This window comes from Lepidochelys kempii, chromosome 5 (assembly GCF_965140265.1).
Source record: "Lepidochelys kempii isolate rLepKem1 chromosome 5, rLepKem1.hap2, whole genome shotgun sequence".
Classification (NCBI taxonomy): Eukaryota; Metazoa; Chordata; order Testudines; family Cheloniidae; genus Lepidochelys; species Lepidochelys kempii.
The window spans coordinates 490,682-507,832 of record NC_133260.1 but is presented as its reverse complement, the minus strand read 5'-3'; the positions used below and the strand labels follow the sequence as shown (position 1 = coordinate 507,832).

Below are 17,151 nucleotides of genomic sequence, written 5' to 3'. Positions count from 1 at the left end.
GATCCCGGGATTGTCCCTAGGGCAGATGCAGCGGCTGCTTCCTGGCTGAGCCCCCCCTTGCTGCCATGACAGATGCTGGGATTTGGCGGTCACGCACCAGTTCCCCGCAGCCCCTGCCTGGCTCCCCACCCTGTGTGACTGGTGCCGGGCATCCTGCAGAGCGGGTCCCACGGGGACCTGCCCTTCTCTTGGGTCCCTGCCAAGTGACTCTGGGGACCAACTGCCCCCTCCTGTGTGGGGCAGGTGGTCACACACTTGTGCACCCCAGTGGTCACGTAGAGCGGGGTTCCATTGTATAGGGCAGGCAGTGGCCAGCACCAGCCTGGCTGCCCTGACATGCCAAAGGGTGTGGCTTAGACAGACCCCTGGTGGGGGGTCTAACTTCTCAGCCCCCAAACCAGCCCCGCTGGGATAGTCCGGTGACCAAGTCACTGCCACCTGCTCCTGGGGCAGGCCAGTAGCCTGGGCTTTCATCCCCCTTCCCCCTCTAGGTCCCTTGGCCAGGCCCTGTGACTCCAGCCCCCAGGGCCTGGCCGTGGGGCAGCCTTATTTCTCGGTGTCTCCCCCAGGCTTTGCACAACCAGATGATCACTGCTGTTCAGGAGATCAGCAATCTGATTGAGCCTGTGGCCAGTGCTGCCAGAGCAGAGGCCTCGCAGCTGGGACACAAGGTAACGGACTGGAGTCGGGGTGCCTTGGGGCAGGAGGTACTGTGCCTGCTGGACGTGGGGGATGGGGCCTGCGTTGGGGTGCCTGGCGAGGAGGACTAGCCTCAGTCCGCCCTGGGACTAATGCTGCTCTTCCCCAGGTGTCCCAGATGGCTCAGTACTTCGAGCCGCTCATTCTGGCCGCTGTCGGTGCTGCGTCCAAGACGCTCAACCACCAGCAGCAGATGAACCTCCTGGACCAGACCAAGACGCTGTCCGAGTCTGCCCTGCAGATGCTGTACACGGCCAAGGAGGCCGGCGGGAACCCCAAGGTGCGAGCGGGAGGCACTCCCTCCAGAGCAGGAGGGGGGCTGCCCAAAGCATGTCTGAGTGTGGGGGCGGAGGAGTGGTGCAGCCCATCTCCAGTTGTGTGCACACCTGCAGCAGGGTCTCATATTGTGTGTGTAGCAGCGGTGCTATCCCTGTGCACCCCTCATGGTGCAGTGCACCACTGCACCAGCTGTGCCTCAGTTTCCCCAGTGGACACCTCAGCACGCGTAGCTTAGCCCACGGCCCAGTCACTGGGAGGCTGGCCCAGTCTGGAGAATCCCCAAGTCGAAGTCCAACATAAACACGAACCAAAGGAATCCCTGCCTTCCTGGGCCCAGCTTTCAGCCGCCTCCTTTCAGGCAGGCCCCAGCTGCAGCCTACCAGTGGGTTCCTGGTAACAAAGCAAACTAACAGGCAGGGTCAGCCCTGCCTCTTGCAGGCCAGCCCTTCAGTCAGCTGCTGGCCCAGCCAGACTGCTTTTCTTCCTGGTCACTGCCCAGCCCTTAGAGCCAGCTCCCCACTTTTACCGCCCCCTCCATGCCTGACCGCTCATGCAGGGGCGAGGGGCAGGGTTGGTAGAGCGCACCACGGCTCATTAATCCCTCCTGGCCCATGCGAGGCTCACACGCTGCATTGGTGTGTGATTTCAGGCACACATGCCAGGTGAGAGCCTGTGCTGGGGTGGTGGGCGCTTGTGCAGGGCGGCCCGCAGTGGGCATTTTAGGCATGTCCCCAGCAACGAGTGTGTGTAACACGACGTTGGGGCGGGTGCATGGGAGGCGACCAAGGAGGGTTCCGTGAGCACAGGCCCAAGTGCTCCCGGTCACTGGTTCTCATCCGCCACCGTACCCTGCCGGTGGCTGCCGCGGCCTGACGCAGGCCTGTGCTTGCAGCAAGCCGCGCACACGCAGGAGGCCCTGGAGGAGGCGGTGCAGATGATGAAGGAAGCTGTGGAGGACCTGACCACCACTCTCAATGAGGCTGCCAGCGCTGCCGGGGTCGTCGGGGGCATGGTGGACTCCATCACCCAGGCCATAAACCAGGCAAGGGGGAGCATAGAATGCACAGCGAGGGGCCAAGAGGAGGGGAAGGATTGGCCTGGGCAGGGACGGGTGCGGTTTCCTGATGGCTGCCATCTTGTGCCCTAGAATCCAGGGACTTCTGCCCACAGGCTCAGGGATAAAGTGCTGGGTGGATTTGGGGTCCCTGCCTCCTCCGTCACGTGGCATGAGATGGGCCCATCCCAGGCGCTGCTCCTTCCCAAGCAGAGCCCTGAGAGCAGTTAAAGGACTGGAAAACGTACCTTAGCCTACATCTGCGCAGCCTGCGGTAGCAGGTGTGCCAGCCTGGATCAACAGGCGTGGGCTAGTGGGGCTCGCCCTCGCGCCCGACAGATCGCCATGCAGTCAGCCTTCGAAGCTGGGGCAGGGGCTTGGGCGTTGAGTCCTCGGGGGCAGGTGGGCCCAAGCCACAGCTGCAGAGTGCTGTCCCCGCAGCTGTCTAGAGCAGTGGTTCTCAAATTGACTGGATTGTGCCCACTTCCTTGTGTCGGTTGTAGTTTCCACCCGATCCCTCCACACAAGTACATATACGGCCAGTGATGAGCTGCCAAAATCTTAACGATCGGTTCTCTATAAAAAGTTCTGATGTAAGGGATGTGCCCCAGTATGTATTTTTTTGTACCAACAAGGTTACCATATGTCTGTATTTTCCCGGGAGGAATTTTAAAAATTCAAAAATTCCTCCCGCACGGCGATTTAAGAACCAAAAAGTGGACAAGGCCGGGAAAATACGGGTGTGTTAACCCTGCCTAAAGTTCTTTGTTAAAAAGATGGGCCTGACCTAGAAATGAGCTCCGTTTCACAGGTGTGGGTCCCCGCCATTCCCTGGGGGTGTGCTAGGGTGACCAGATGTCCTGATTTTACAGGGACAGTCCTGATTTTGGGGTCTTTCTTATATAGGCTCCTATTACCCCCCACCCCCGTCCTGATTTTTCACACTTGCTGCCTGGTCATCCTAGGGTGTGCACATGTGTGGGTCCCAGCTGCTCCCTGCCCCCCTCATTGAAGCAGGTGTGCAGGGTTACTGCCCTGGGAACTGCAGGGCACCAGTGGACTTGGGGGCAGAGCTAGCTGGAGAGCTGGCTGCGGGCAGGGCAGGGGGTGTCTGGAGGCGGGGGCTGGCTGCGGGTAGAGGGGCTCGGAGCAGCCCAGGCCCACCAGAGCAGCCAGGGACCCACCCGGCAGCAGCGGGAACCCCAGGGCCAGGGGGCAGCCCACCTGGCTCCCAAAGCACAGCGCCCCCGGCGGCCGGAGGAGGAATTACATCAGTTCCCGGCTGGGGTCCATCAAAGCCTCAGCACCCCCTGCTGCCACCCTTCTCCGCTGCTCAGAGCTGGGTGCCCAGACAGCGGCTGCCACTCCCCAGCCGCCCAGCTCCAAAGGCAGAGCGGCTTCTCATGCCCCCCGGAATACATTCTGTGCCCCCCGGTTCGAGAAGCTCTGGTCTAGAGCACTACCACGGGCCGAGGCGGGGGCTATTCACACACATCCGTAGTGAAAGGCTACAGGACTCAATCTGTTTACTTAACAAAGGGAAGGTGAAGGGGTGGCTTGATGCCAGTCTGTAAGTCCCTACATGGGGAACAGAAATTTGCTAAAGGGCTCTTCAGTCTAGCCAGGAAAAGTCTAACATGATCCAGTGTCTGGAAGTTGAAGCGAGACAAACTCAGACTGGAAATGGGGGGTACGTTTTTAATGGGGAGAGTAATTTAATCATTGGAACAACTTACCCAGGGGCGGTGGATTCTCCATCACCGACAACAGTTAACTCAAGATCAGATGGTTTTCTAAGCAATGGGCTCTAGGAATTGTTTCGGGGCAGGAGGTCAGCCTGGATGATCACAGTGGTCCCATCTGGCCTTGGAACCTATGAACCTCAGACTTGGCTATGACCCTGGCACTGAGTGTGATTGGGAATGAGGAGGGGCAGGGAGGGCCACGCGCCCCTCTGTCCAGCCAGAGCAGGCTGCCCACGGTACCCATTGGCACAGTCCAGGGAGGGCATGTTCGGGGAAGCCTTTGGAGAAATGTGGTGGGAGGCCCAGGCTGGGGCACTGTGGGATCCTGCCTGCCGGGGGGTGCTCAGGAAGGTGGTGAGCAGGCTGAATCCCATTAATGGCGCTCTCTCTCTCTCTCTCTCTCTCTCTCTCTGGCAGCTGGATGAGGGGCCCATGGGGGAGCCGGAGGGGACCTTTGTGGATTACCAGACCACCATGGTCAAGACAGCCAAGGCCATTGCAGTGACGGTGCAGGAGATGGTGAGTGTTGGGGGCAGACAGTGACTTCTGGGCCTCCCCATTTCACCCCTTCTCTGTCTGGGGAAGATGGCAGGGGCCGCGTGCAGCCTTGCAGCACGAGTCCCTGCAAGGCCTTCTCCAGGGATGCGAGGGCAGCACTGGGCTGGCTCGCTGATGCTGCAGGGCCAGCGGTTCCTGGGTGTGATGGGATCTTCTCACGCATCTTCTGCCTGCAGGTCACCAAATCCACCACCAACCCGGACGAGCTGGGCACGCTGGCCAACCAACTCACCAGCGACTACGGGCAGCTGGCTCACCAGGCCAAGCCTGCTGCCATCACTGCTGAGAACGATGAGGTGAGGGGTGCCGGGGGGCAGCACAGGGGCCTCCCACTGGGGCCTGAGGATGGGGGCAGCGCGGGGGCCTCCCACTGGAGACTGGGGCCGGGGTAATGGGCAGTGCTGCGATCTCTCACTGGGGCAGGGAGAGCACTGGAATGGGCAGCGCTGGGATCTCCCATTGGGGGTTGGAGAAGGGCAGGGTCTCCCTTGGGGTGAGAGCGGTGAGTCTCCGTGGGGCAGGGCAGTTGGGATTTCCCACTGGATATTGAGGTCGTCTCAGCTCCCCTGTGGAGGGTGGTGGTGACTCTGCTCTGGGTCACGCCACCCTATGCACTGGTTCCTAGATTGGCTCCCACATCAAGAACCGGGTGCAGGAGCTGGGCCACGGCTGCGCTGCCCTGGTGACAAAGGCTGGAGCCCTGCAGTGCAGCCCCAGCGATGCCTACACGAAGAAGGAGCTGATCGAGTGTGCGCGCAAAGTGTCTGAGAAGGTGATGAGGCAGGAGTGAGCGTGGAGTGGCTGGCGGGGGGAGAGGAATAGGGCATGGGCAGAAAAACTAGTGGGAGAACGGAGCGTGGGGCTGGACCAGCATGTGCCCCCCCCCGGCCCCTTTGTGCCTGCTGGATTCCCACTAGACCCCTATGTCTGGGCGTGCCCCCCCCAGCCCCTTTGTGCCCGCTAGACCCCTATGCCTGGCATATGCCCCCCAGCTCCTCTGCATTGCTTTCTGGACTCCCTCATGTTCTCTATCCATGTGAGTCTGATGTTGGCACTTCCCTTTCTGGTCCCTGGTATGTGCCAGCTGCTTCCAGACCTGCCTATGCGGTGGCACAGGGTCTAGTTTGCATGGCAGAGCGGATACCCAGCGGCTTCAGCTGCTGCCAAGCTGTGGGAGGGGGGCAGCTGGGGTGGTGTCTGCTGGTGCCGAAACAGTGATGGGTTGTGACAGGGACAGCAATGAGCGGGATCCCTACACTCACCATCGGTCTCAGGGTCATCCCAGCCTCCTCCCCGCAGGTGTCCCACGTGCTGGCAGCCCTGCAGGCCGGGAACCGCGGGACCCAGGCCTGCATCACTGCAGCCAGTGCCGTCTCCGGGATCATTGCCGACCTTGACACCACCATCATGTTCGCCACCGCGGGGACGCTGAACCGGGAGAATGCCGAGACCTTCGCTGACCACCGGTACCGGGCTGGACGGGGAGCCCACTGGGCAATCCAAACACAGCCCCCGGGGAGCTGGCTATATGATCCTTCCTTCACATGTCCCTCGGGCATGGCTCTGCCCAGAGAGCGGGCTGGGTGCCCACCATGCTGTCTGACTCCACCCCCTCAGAAGGGGTGGATGCAAGTGGCAGGCCGGGCACAACTCTCTCTCTCTTTCTCGCTCTCTCTCTCACACACAGCGGGTGCGGGCTGCGTGGTTGGGCTCTTCCCCCGCCCCCCTCATAGTCCCCTACCAGCTGTAACACATGCACACACAGGACAGGCAGTGCTTTCTGTGACCCGTTTTCCCCCCAGAAAGGGTGGGGCAGGCCATGGGGGGTGCACTCTGGCCCCACCTGTCTGTGCTGCACACACCCATAGTGATCAATGGCTCCATGTCTATTTCACAGCTGGTATCAAGTGGAGTGCCCCAAGGGTTAGTCTTGGGTCCGGTTTTGTTCAATATCTTCATTAATGACCTGGAGGATGGTGTGGATTGCACTCTCAGCAAGTTTGCAGATGACACTAAACTGGGAGGAGAGGTAGATACGCTGGAGGGCAGGGATGGGATACAGAGGGACCTAGACAAATTGGAGGATTGGGCCAAAAGAAATCTGATGAGGTTCAACAGGGACACGTGCAGAGTCCTGCACTTAGGACGGAAGAATCCCATGCACAGCTACAGACTAGGGACCGAATGGCTCGGCAGCAGTTCGGCAGAAAAGGACCTAGGGGTGACAGTGGACGAGAAGCTGGATATGAGTCAGCAGTGTGCCCTTGTTGCCAAGAAGGCCAATGGCATTTTGGGCTGCATAAGTAGGGGCATTGCCAGCAGATCGAGGGACGTGATCATTCCCCTCTATTCGGCACTGGTGAGGCCATACCTAGAGTACTGTGTCTAGTTTTGGGCATCCTCCACAAGAAGGGTGTGGAAAAATTGGAAAGAGTCCAGCGGAGGGCAACAAAAATGATTAGGGATCTGGAACACATGACTTACGAGGAGAGGCTGAGGGAACTGGGATTGTTTAGTCTGCAGAAGAGAAGAATGAGGGGGGATTTGATAGCTGCTTTCAACTACCTGAAAGGGGTTCCAAAGAGGATGGCTCTAGACTGTTCTCAGTGGTAGCTGATGACAGAACGAGGAGTAATGGTCTCAAGTTGCAGTGGGGGAGGCTTAGGTTGGATATTAGGAAAAACTTTTTCACTAGGAGGGTGGTGAAACACTGGAATGCGTTACCTAGGGAGGTGGTGGAATCTCCTTCCTTAGAAGTTTTTAAGGTCAGGCTTGACAAAGCCCTGGCTGGGATGATTTAATTGGGGATCGATCCTGCTTTGAGCAGCCACAGAGGATGTGTGCAGGCCGTTGGTCTCTGACTCATGGGTCTCCCACAGGGAGGGCATCCTGAAGACAGCCAAGGCACTGGTGGAGGACACCAAGGTGTTGGTGCAGAATGCCACTGCCAGTCAGGAGAAGCTGGCCCAGGCTGCCCAGTCTTCCGTGGCCACCATCACCCGCCTTGCAGAAGTGGTGAAGCTGGGTGCTGCCAGCCTGGGCTCCGAGGACCCTGAGACTCAGGTAAGATCTGGTACCACACGGCGTTTGGGCTGGGGTGGGGTCTGGCCTTTGGTGACCCGGCACATTCAGCTCGCTCCCGTCTCAGCCTGCCTCCTCCCCGCCCGACACTGCGGGGCACCAGCCAAGCCACTGACCTGGCCCTGCTCCTTCCCAGGTGGTTCTGATCAATGCAGTCAAAGACGTGGCCAAGGCGCTTGGGGACCTGATCAGTGCTACCAAGGCGGCGGCCGGCAAAGCCGGGGATGACCCCTCCGTCTACCAGCTGAAGAACTCGGCCAAGGTCAGTGTGTGGGTAGATGGAGGAAGAGTGGAGCTGGGCACATAGCGGGAGGGGATGGTGCAGGGTGCACAGGGGAAGAAAATCAGGTGGTAGGGGGTTAACTAGGGAAGGGGGTCACTGGCAGGGCAGGGTGTGTGGGGGGGTACTGGGGAGTAGGGGGTCACTTAGGGGGATATGGGGTATGGGCTGTGGCGGGCAGAGGAGAGCTGGGGCGGAGGGATATGGGCTGTGGGGGGCGGAGGGGAGCTGGCGACGGAGTGGAGGGATATGGGGCATGGGCTGTGGGGGGCAGAGGAGAGGGATATGGGCTGTGGGGGGCAGAGGAGAGCTGGCGGCGGAGGAGAGGGATATGGGCCGTGGGGGGCGGAGCGGAGGGACATGGGTTATGGGCTGTGGTGGGCAGAGGGCGGAGGAGAGCTGGGGGCGGAGTGGAGGGATAGGGGCCGTGGGGGGCGGAGGAGAGCTGGGGGCGGAGTGGAGGGATGGGGGCCGTGGGGGGCGGAGGAGAGCTGGGGGCGGAGTGGAGGGATGGGGGCCGTGGGGGGCGGAGGAGAGCTGGGGGCGGAGTGGAGGGATGGGGGCCGTGGGGGGCGGAGGAGAGCTGGGGGCGGAGTGGAGGGATGGGGGCCGTGGGGGGCGGAGGAGAGCTGGGGGCGGAGTGGAGGGATGGGGGCCGTGGGGGGCGGAGGAGAGCTGGGGGCGGAGTGGAGGGATGGGGGCCGTGGGGGGCGGAGGAGAGCTGGGGGCGGAGTGGAGGGATGGGGGCCGTGGGGGGCGGAGGAGAGCTGGGGGCGGAGTGGAGGGATGGGGGCCGTGGGGGGGCGGAGGAGAGCTGGGGGCGGAGTGGAGGGATGGGGGCCGTGGGGGGGCGGAGGAGAGCTGGGGGCGGAGTGGAGGGATGGGGGCCGTGGGGGGCGGAGGAGAGCTGGGGGCGGAGTGGAGGGATGGGGGCCGTGGGGGGGCGGAGGAGAGCTGGGGGCGGAGTGGAGGGATGGGGGCCGTGGGGGGGCGGAGGAGAGCTGGGGGCGGAGTGGAGGGATGGGGGCCGTGGGGGGCGGAGGAGAGCTGGGGGCGGAGTGGAGGGATAGGGGCCGTGGGGGGCGGAGGAGAGCTGGGGGCGGAGTGGAGGGATGGGGGCCGTGGGGGGGCGGAGGAGAGCTGGGGGCGGAGTGGAGGCATGGGGGCCGTGGGGGGGCGGAGGAGAGCTGGGGGCGGAGTGGAGGGATGGGGGCCGTGGGGGGGCGGAGGAGAGCTGGGGGCGGAGTGGAGGGATGGGGGCCGTGGGGGGGCGGAGGAGAGCTGGGGGCGGAGTGGAGGGATGGGGGCCGTGGGGGGCGGAGGAGAGCTGGGGGCGGAGTGGAGGCATGGGGGCCGTGGGGGGCGGAGGAGAGCTGGGGGCGGAGTGGAGGCATGGGGGCCGTGGGGGGCGGAGGAGAGCTGGGGGCGGAGTGGAGGCATGGGGGCCGTGGGGGGCGGAGGAGAGCTGGGGGCGGAGTGGAGGCATGGGGGCCGTGGGGGGCGGAGGAGAGCTGGGGGCGGAGTGGAGGGATGGGGGCCGTGGGGGGCGGAGGAGAGCTGGGGGCGGAGTGGAGGGATGGGGGCCGTGGGGGGCGGAGGAGAGCTGGGGGCGGAGTGGAGGGATGGGGGCCGTGGGGGGCGGAGGAGAGCTGGGGGCGGAGTGGAGGGATGGGGGCCGTGGGGGGCGGAGGAGAGCTGGGGGCGGAGTGGAGGGATGGGGGCCGTGGGGGGCGGAGGAGATCTGGGGGCTCCCCGCGGTGAGTCACTGAGCCTCCCTCTCTGTCTGCCAGGTGATGGTCACCAACGTCACCTCCCTGCTGAAGACGGTGAAGGCCGTGGAGGACGAGGCCACGAAGGGGACCCGTGCGCTGGAGGCCACGATAGAGCACATCCGGCAGGAGCTGGCGGTGAGCACAGGCCGGGCCAGTGCCCCTCTGCTCGGAGCTGCCCCTTCCTCACCAGCTGCCTTTGCACCCAGCACCTGGCTCAGGGGTGGAGTGAAATGGCACGGGGCCCCTCTGCGCCCCAGCAGCGCCCGCTCCCCCCCACACACACACACACACACACCCCCGGACACAGGGCCCCTCTGCGCCCCAGGACACGGGGCCCCTCTGCGCCCCGGCAGTGCCCGCTCTTCCCCCCCCCCGGGGCACGGGGCCCCTCTGCGCCCCGGCAGTGCCCGCTCTTCCCCCCCCCCCCCGGGGCACGGGGCCCCTCTGCGCCCCAGCAGCGCCCGCTCCCCCCCCACACACACACACACACACACACCCCCGGACACAGGGCCCCTCTGCGCCCCGGCAGTGCCCGCTCTTCCCCCCCCCCCCCCGGGGCACGGGGCCCCTCTGCGCCCCGGCAGCGCCTGCCTCCAAGGAGCAGGATGTCGCGGGTCAGCCTCGGGCAAGCTGAGGCTGCGGGCCGTGCGCTGGGAAGTCAGGCAGTGACCAGGCTGCGGTACCTGCCCAGCCCTAACTCTGTGCCCCCTGCCCCCACCCATCCTGGTCTCACCCCCACTGCTCGCGTCTCAGGTTTTCTGCGCCCAGGTGCCTCCAGCCAAGACCTCGACGCCAGAGGATTTTATCCGCATGACCAAAGGCATCACCATGGCGACAGCCAAGGCCGTGGCCGCCGGCAACTCATGTCGGCAGGAGGATGTAATCGCCACAGCCAACCTGAGCCGCCGCGCCATCGCTGACATGCTGCGCTCCTGCAAGGTAAGCGGAGATGGGGCGGGGCAGGAGGGCGACAGGCTCCAGGGGGGCTCCGGGGCGGGGTAGGAGGTTTTGGGGGGGCACCGGGGGCGGGGCGGGGCAGGAGGGCGACAGGCTCCAGGGGGGCTCCAGGGCGGGGTAGGAGGTTTCGGGGGGGCACCGGGGGCGGGGCAGGAGGGCGACAGGCTCCAGGGGGGCACCGGGGCGGGGTAGGAGGTTTCGGGGGGGCACCGGGGGCGGGGCGGGGCAGGAGGGTGACAGGTTGCAGGGGGGCACCGGGGCGGGGTAGGAGGTTTCGGGGGGGCACCGGGGGCGGGGCGGGGCAGGAGGGCGACAGGCTGCAGGGGGGCTCCGGGGTGGGGTAGGAGGTTTCGGGGGGGCACCGGGGGCGGGGCGGGGCAGGAGGGCGACAGGCTGCAGGGGGGCTCCGGGGCGGGGTAGGAGGTTTTGGGGGGGCACCGGGGGCGGGGCAGGAGGGCGACAGGCTGCAGGGGGGCACCGGGGCGGGGTAGGAGGTTTTGGGGGGGCACCGGGGGCGGGGCGGGGCAGGAGGGCAACAGGCTGCAGGGGGGCACCGGGGCGGGGTAGGAGGTTTCGGGGGGGCACCGGGGGCGGGGCAGGAGGGCGACAGGTTGCAGGGGGGCTCCGGGGCGGGGTAGGAGGTTTCGGGGGGGCACCGGGGGCGGGGCAGGAGGGCGACAGGCTCCGGGGGGCTCCGGGGCGGGGTAGGAGGTTTCGGGGGGGCACCGGGGGCGGGGCGGGGCAGGAGGGCGACAGGCTCCAGGGGGGCACCGGGGTGGGGTAGGAGGTTTCGGGGGGGCACCGGGGGCGGGGCGGGGCAGGAGGGCGACAGGCTCCAGGGGGGCTCCGGGGCAGGGTAGGAGGTTTTGGGGGGGCACCGGGGGCGGGGCGGGGCAGGAGGGCGACAGGCTCCAGGGGGGCTCCGGGGCGGGGTAGGAGGTTTTGGGGGGGCACCGGGGGCGGGGCAGGAGGGCGACAGGCTCCAGGGGGGCTCCGGGGCGGGGTAGGAGGTTTCGGGGGGGCACCGGGGGCGGGGCGGGGCAGGAGGGCGACAGGCTGCAGGGGGGCTCCGGGGCGGGGTAGGAGGTTTCGGGGGGGCACCGGGGGCGGGGCGGGGCAGGAGGGCGACAGGCTCCAGGGGGGCTCCGGGGCGGGGTAGGAGGTTTTGGGGGGGCACCGGGGGCGGGGCGGGGCAGGAGGGCGACAGGCTCCAGGGGGGCTCCGGGGCGGGGTAGGAGGTTTTGGGGGGGCACCGGGGGCGGGGCGGGGCAGGAGGGCGACAGGCTCCAGGGGGGCTCCGGGGCGGGGTAGGAGGTTTTGTGGGGGCACCGGGGGCGGGGCAGGAGGGCGACAGGCTCCAGGGGGGCTCCGGGGCGGGGTAGGAGGTTTTGGGGGGGCACCGGGGGCGGGGCAGGAGGGCGACAGGCTCCAGGGGGGCTCCGGGGTGGGGTAGGAGGTTTCGGGGGGGCACCGGGGGCGGGGCAGGAGGGCGACAGGCTGCGGGCGGGCACTGGGGGTGGGGCCAGGGCCGGAGGCTGCGGGCGGGCACCGGGGGCACTAGGAGGCAGTGGGTCCTTCAGGCACTGGAGGGTGTGGGTGCCATGGCACTGGCCTAGGTGAGGCCGGGGCTGTGTGGCCGGGGCTGTGTGTGGGGCAGCACTCAGCACTGCTCACTCTTTCCGGCTTTCAGGAAGCCGCCTACCACCCTGAGGTGAGCGCGGACGTGCGGCTGCGGGCGCTGCGTTACGGCAAGGAGTGCGCCAACGGCTACCTGGAGCTGCTGGAGCACGTGCTGGTGGTGAGTGACCCCATCCCCTGCCAGCTTCCATCTCCTGGCGGCATCCCAGGGGAGCCCAGGCACACGATGCTCAGCCGCCCCATGGATACAGGGGTCACTCTGTAGCACCTTAGAATCACAGAATATCAGGGTTGGAAGGGACCTCAGGAGGTCATCTAGTCCCACCCCCTGCTCGAAGCAGGACCAATCCAATCCCCAACTACATCATCCCAGCCAGGGCTTTGTCAAGCCTTATAAACCTCTAAGGAAGTAGATTCCACCCCCTCCCTAGGTAACCCATTCCAGTGTTTCTTCTTCTGGGATCCTTCCCCCCTATCCCCCTTCAACTCTCCCCTCATACACCCAGAACTCTGTCCTCACCCTCCACGGGTTATGCTTTAGTCAAACACACGTCACTGGCCTCAGTGCCGGGGTACCTGGGTGAAATTCTCTGGTCTGTGATATACAGTAGGCCAGGCTAGGTGATCTAATGGACCCTTAAACTCTGTGAATCTATGAACCGTCCCCTGTGGAGACCTCTTAGTAGCAATTAGGAAAGGCAGACAATTGATAAAGGAAGCTAATGGTATAATGAAAAGCTTATGGCCTGTATAAATAAAAACTATTTAAAAAAAAAAAATATCAGGGACAAACAAAATCCTAGCAGAGGTCTAGGTCAGTTTTACCATCCTTGTCTCATAACAATCTCTCATGATGCAGAAAAGGCAGATGTATTCAACAGCTGTTCCTGTTCTGTATTTGGAAAGAAGCCGGATGTTCTATTCGTATGAGTGACAATGAAATAGTTTCTGTTCCATCAGTAGTTAGAGAGGATGTTAAGCAGTAGCTACTATAGTTAAACATTTATAAATCATCAGGGACAGATAACTTGTATCCAAGAGTATTAAAGAATTGACTGAGGAGTTTTCTAAACCATTAATGTTGTTTATCAAATCTCGGAAGCGCCAAAGGAATGGAAAACAGTCAGTGTTGTGCTAGGATTTAAAAAGAGTAAATCGGATGACCCAGGGAACCACAGGCTGACAAAATCATGAGAAGGCTGATACGGGTTACAGTCAGTAAAGAACTGAAGGACCATAGCATGATTAACACCAGTTAACATGGTTCTATGGCAGACGGGTCTGGTCAGATAAACTTGTGTTTTTTGAGGTCACAAGTTTGGATGCTAAAAGTAACTATAGGTTAACGTACTGAGACTTCTCCAAGGCACTGGACTAAAAACAAGCACTATGCACAGTCAGTGTAACCCACATGTGATGAAGCTGCGAAACCTCACACTAGCACAGAAAAAGCGGGAGAGCCTGTGGTCCCAGCTGGACCTGCCCCGCTGTAGCTGCAGCCAACACCAGGCCTGGAGGGGAAGAAAAAGAGAGAACCTGGCTCAGTTCAGAGTGGACGGGCAAAGAGGCAGGAGCCAGCTACCTCCCCACCTGAGGGCAGAGTCCCTAGGAGCCTGGCACCCGGGCCAGCAGCACTGCGTCCCTGACCAAGGGAGTCGGCTGAGGAGACCAAGGAGCACCCAGCATCTGCATAAATGGGGTGATTGGACAGTAGTGTGTTTTGGGGTTCAGTCCCTGCAAACTTACAGCCCTCTGCCTGGAGGAACCTGAGGCCATGGCAGGATGCCCAAGGTCCATGGGGGAGCGCTACTTGAGTTAAGCCTCTAAAACAGTTTGGACTAGAGAGGCCAGAGCGGTAGAGAGCAGCCCAGGGCAGTGGACTGAGACTCTCTGCCAGGAGCTCGCTATCGGGGGGCTGCTTCACACGTGGCCCTGGGCTGGGACCCAGTGGAGAGGGAGTGCCTGGGTCCCTTAAGGACTGAGACACCTTGGCCCGGGAAGCAAGGGGCGAGAAGGCAGGTGCGCCAACCACTAGGCCACCCGGCTCTCCAAGCACCCTGTTACACCATCTGAAATTGCTTTAAGAACTAGTCTACTGACCTATCAGTTTAGGAAACATGAAATGTCATCCAGTGAGGGGGTTTCAGTGGGTCCTGCAGGGATCTGTTCTTGCCTGAGTGCCATTCAATGCCTGTATCAGTGATCTGGAAGAACATATAAAATCGGTACTGGTAAAATTGGAGCTGCCCCAAAATAGGGGCTTGGCAAATGATGCTGGGGACTTGTCATTTATCCAGAGCAGTTGGGATCAGTTGGTAAGTTGCACTCATTGGAGGCCCTGAGGATGTTACATGGGCCGTAGCTCTGTGCTGATTGGGCCTCAAGCCGGTCCTTCGCTTTCAGTTCCAACTCCCGCCACTTCAAATCTATCTATGGGGAGTCAGGTAATGAAGACCCCCTGCTGGACGGGGAACCGGGTCTTCAGGACCCTCTGCTGCTGCCTTTGTCACTCTCAGACCCTCTTGGAACCCTGTGTGGGTCTGGAACCTGCTTCTTGGACTGATCATCCTTCTCCAGCCGTGCAATCTGCTGCGCCTTGTTGAGGTTCCCAACGCTTAACCCTCTCTCCCTGCACAGGTTTGCAATGCCCTTCTTAGGGAGGCGGTTATACACCATTTTCTTGCTGCTTCCTCTAACTAGCCTGGTTTTACTGCTGCAAATCACTTATAGCAAAATGCTACTGGAGAATTCAGCATCCCACCCTGCCACCACCTGTCACGGATCCACAGGATTGGTGCTATGGCCCCAGCTTTTGAACAGTCCCTGGAGGAACCCTTTAGTGTGCTAGACCCCCAAGGGATCTCACTCTTCCTCCTGCATAAGCTACGCAGCTTCACCGCCTCCTTAGACCAGACCTCTAGGCCTGTAACACTCCCGCTTCACCCCATGAGCTCCATTCAGTGAGTTCAACTGAGACAGACCCCAGTGGAGACTTGTACGCTCTGCAAGGACTAATGCACCTTGCCAGCATCTGCAGCAACATTCTCACAGTGCTGCCAGAACAGTCGGATTTATTAGTCAATGGCAACGCAGCATAGGAAGTCCTTAGGTTAGCAGAGAGAACTAAAGGTTAGAGCCCAGCCAGGCTCTACTGAACCCCGTTGTTCAAGCTCTGTCTGTCTCTCCAGCTGACCTCCTCATTAGACTCCAGGTGAGACCTCCAACTCTTCCCAGCAGCCAGCACTTATCCCCCACCTCACACCTCTGCAGTACCTGAGCTGGGGAAATGCCACTTTGCCTTCCTGCAGAGAGCTGGGGAAGTCCCCTGTCCCTCTGGGGCATTGGTTTGCTATGTGTCAATGTCGGAGTGATTGGATCTACCCTTGTATTATCAGAGAGAGGCTCTATTGATGTGAGGACCAAGACCCAGACAGCCGAGCGACATCCAGATCTGTCTCTTCGCCTGCCCTGAGAACAAACAGCCCGTTCCCACCCCCGGGTAACCATGCAACACACAGAGCGCAAAAAAGGCTCATAAAAATATTAAACCAGACACATTCAAATGAGAAATCAGACACACGTTGTTATCAGAGTGGGGGATTAGCTCTTGGAACAGACTCCCAAGCAAAGCAGGAAAGCCATCTCTTGATGGCTTCAAATCCAGACTGGTGCCTTTCTGACAGGTGCTTTAGTCAAACACAAGTTACTGGGCTCAATCCAGGGAAACTGGGTGAGGTTCCCTGGCTTGTGCTATACAGGAGGTTAGATGAGATAAACTAATGGGCCTCTGTGACCTTAAAATACGAATCTAGGAACCAAGAGCACAGGTCACATTTATGAGATGGAGGACTGGATCCTGGAAAGGACTTCGGGATCATGCTAGATAGCCCGCTGAATATGAGCTCCCAGCACGATGCTGGAGCTAAGAGAGTGGCTGTGGTCCTTGGATGGATGTGCAGGACAATATAGAGTAGGAGTGGAGAGGTGATGTTACCACTGTCTGTGGCATTAACGGTACCGGTACTGTATGTTGTGTCCAGTTCTGGGGTCCACACTTCCAGAAGGATGCTGATAAATTGGAAAAGGTTCAGAGAAGAGCTGCATCAGTGATCTGAGGTCTGGAAAACTGGCCTGACACTGTGAGGCTGAAGAAGTCTTATCTGTTTAGTTTACGTGGGAGATGACTGGACCGTTGTCTACAGTTCCCTGCCTGGGGAGGAGATTGTTGTTAGCCAGGGTTCTTCAATCTAACAAAGGCGAACCACCATCCAGTGACTGGAAGCTGAATCTAGACTCATTCAGACTTGAAATAAGGTGCAGTGATCATTAAGAGCCACTGGAACAACTGCCCTAGGGCTGTGGTGTATTCTCCATCCCTTAGCTGCCCAGGCTGCACACAAAGCCGCCCCTGCTTCCCCCACCCACCCGAGGCACACTGAAGCTCAAGCAGGAGGTGTTGTGCTTGATGCAGGAATCCCTGGAGGAGGGGTGGTGGTTCTCTGGCGCGCTCAGTGCAGAAAGTCAGACTAGATGGTCCAAATGGCTCATCCATGATACAGAACTCGCCCTTATTTCCGCTGCACACACCACTTCCTCCCTTGGCAACCTCAGCCGTTCCCAGGCAGACGCCTGCCCCCCAGGCTCCCTTCTCCCCACGGGGTGAGGCCCTGTCTCCACATGCATGTTCAGAGCCCCTCAGGGCCTTTGATTGGCACTGCCCCTGCAGGCTGTTCACTGCTTTACTCTCTTCTTTTCTATATTCTGTTCTTTCCACCCTTTCAGCCGGTGAGTACAGTGGTGCTTGGAGTGACCCCGTGTGTCTGCCCCAGCATGAGCCTTGGTCACAGCCCACGTGCGTGCGTGTGAGCACCGAGTGACGCAGCTGGGCTGGGTGTGGGACACAACACGTGCTTTAGGTGACATGGCCTAGGGCTGTGTTGCCGGCGCATGTGAGAGCACGTGCCGGGGTGTGCTCTCAGTGCACGTGCCGGGGTGTGCTCTCAGTGCACATGCCCACGTTGTGCGTGATGGGTGGGGTGTGCTCAGTGTGTGCACATTGTGTGTCCACATGTGCTCCCGGTGACATCG

General features: G+C 61.7%; 1 protein-coding gene across 4 annotated transcripts in view; it reads left to right on the top strand.

Moving 5' to 3' along the window:
- The window catches only part of TLN1 (talin 1), a 137,310-nt gene that overhangs the window by 103,555 nt on the left and 16,604 nt on the right, over positions 1-17,151 (top strand). For all 4 annotated transcript variants that reach the window (XM_073343252.1, XM_073343249.1, XM_073343250.1 and 1 more), the window contains 12 exons: positions 570-671; positions 809-979; positions 1,871-2,020; positions 4,195-4,296; positions 4,512-4,631; positions 4,961-5,107; positions 5,635-5,801; positions 7,215-7,398; positions 7,553-7,678; positions 9,487-9,603; positions 10,222-10,407; positions 12,116-12,223. In XM_073343252.1, coding sequence (XP_073199353.1) covers positions 570-671; positions 809-979; positions 1,871-2,020; positions 4,195-4,296; positions 4,512-4,631; positions 4,961-5,107; positions 5,635-5,801; positions 7,215-7,398; positions 7,553-7,678; positions 9,487-9,603; positions 10,222-10,407; positions 12,116-12,223 — 1,680 coding nt within the window. The remainder of the gene's footprint in view (positions 1-569; positions 672-808; positions 980-1,870; positions 2,021-4,194; positions 4,297-4,511; positions 4,632-4,960; positions 5,108-5,634; positions 5,802-7,214; positions 7,399-7,552; positions 7,679-9,486; positions 9,604-10,221; positions 10,408-12,115; positions 12,224-17,151) is intronic.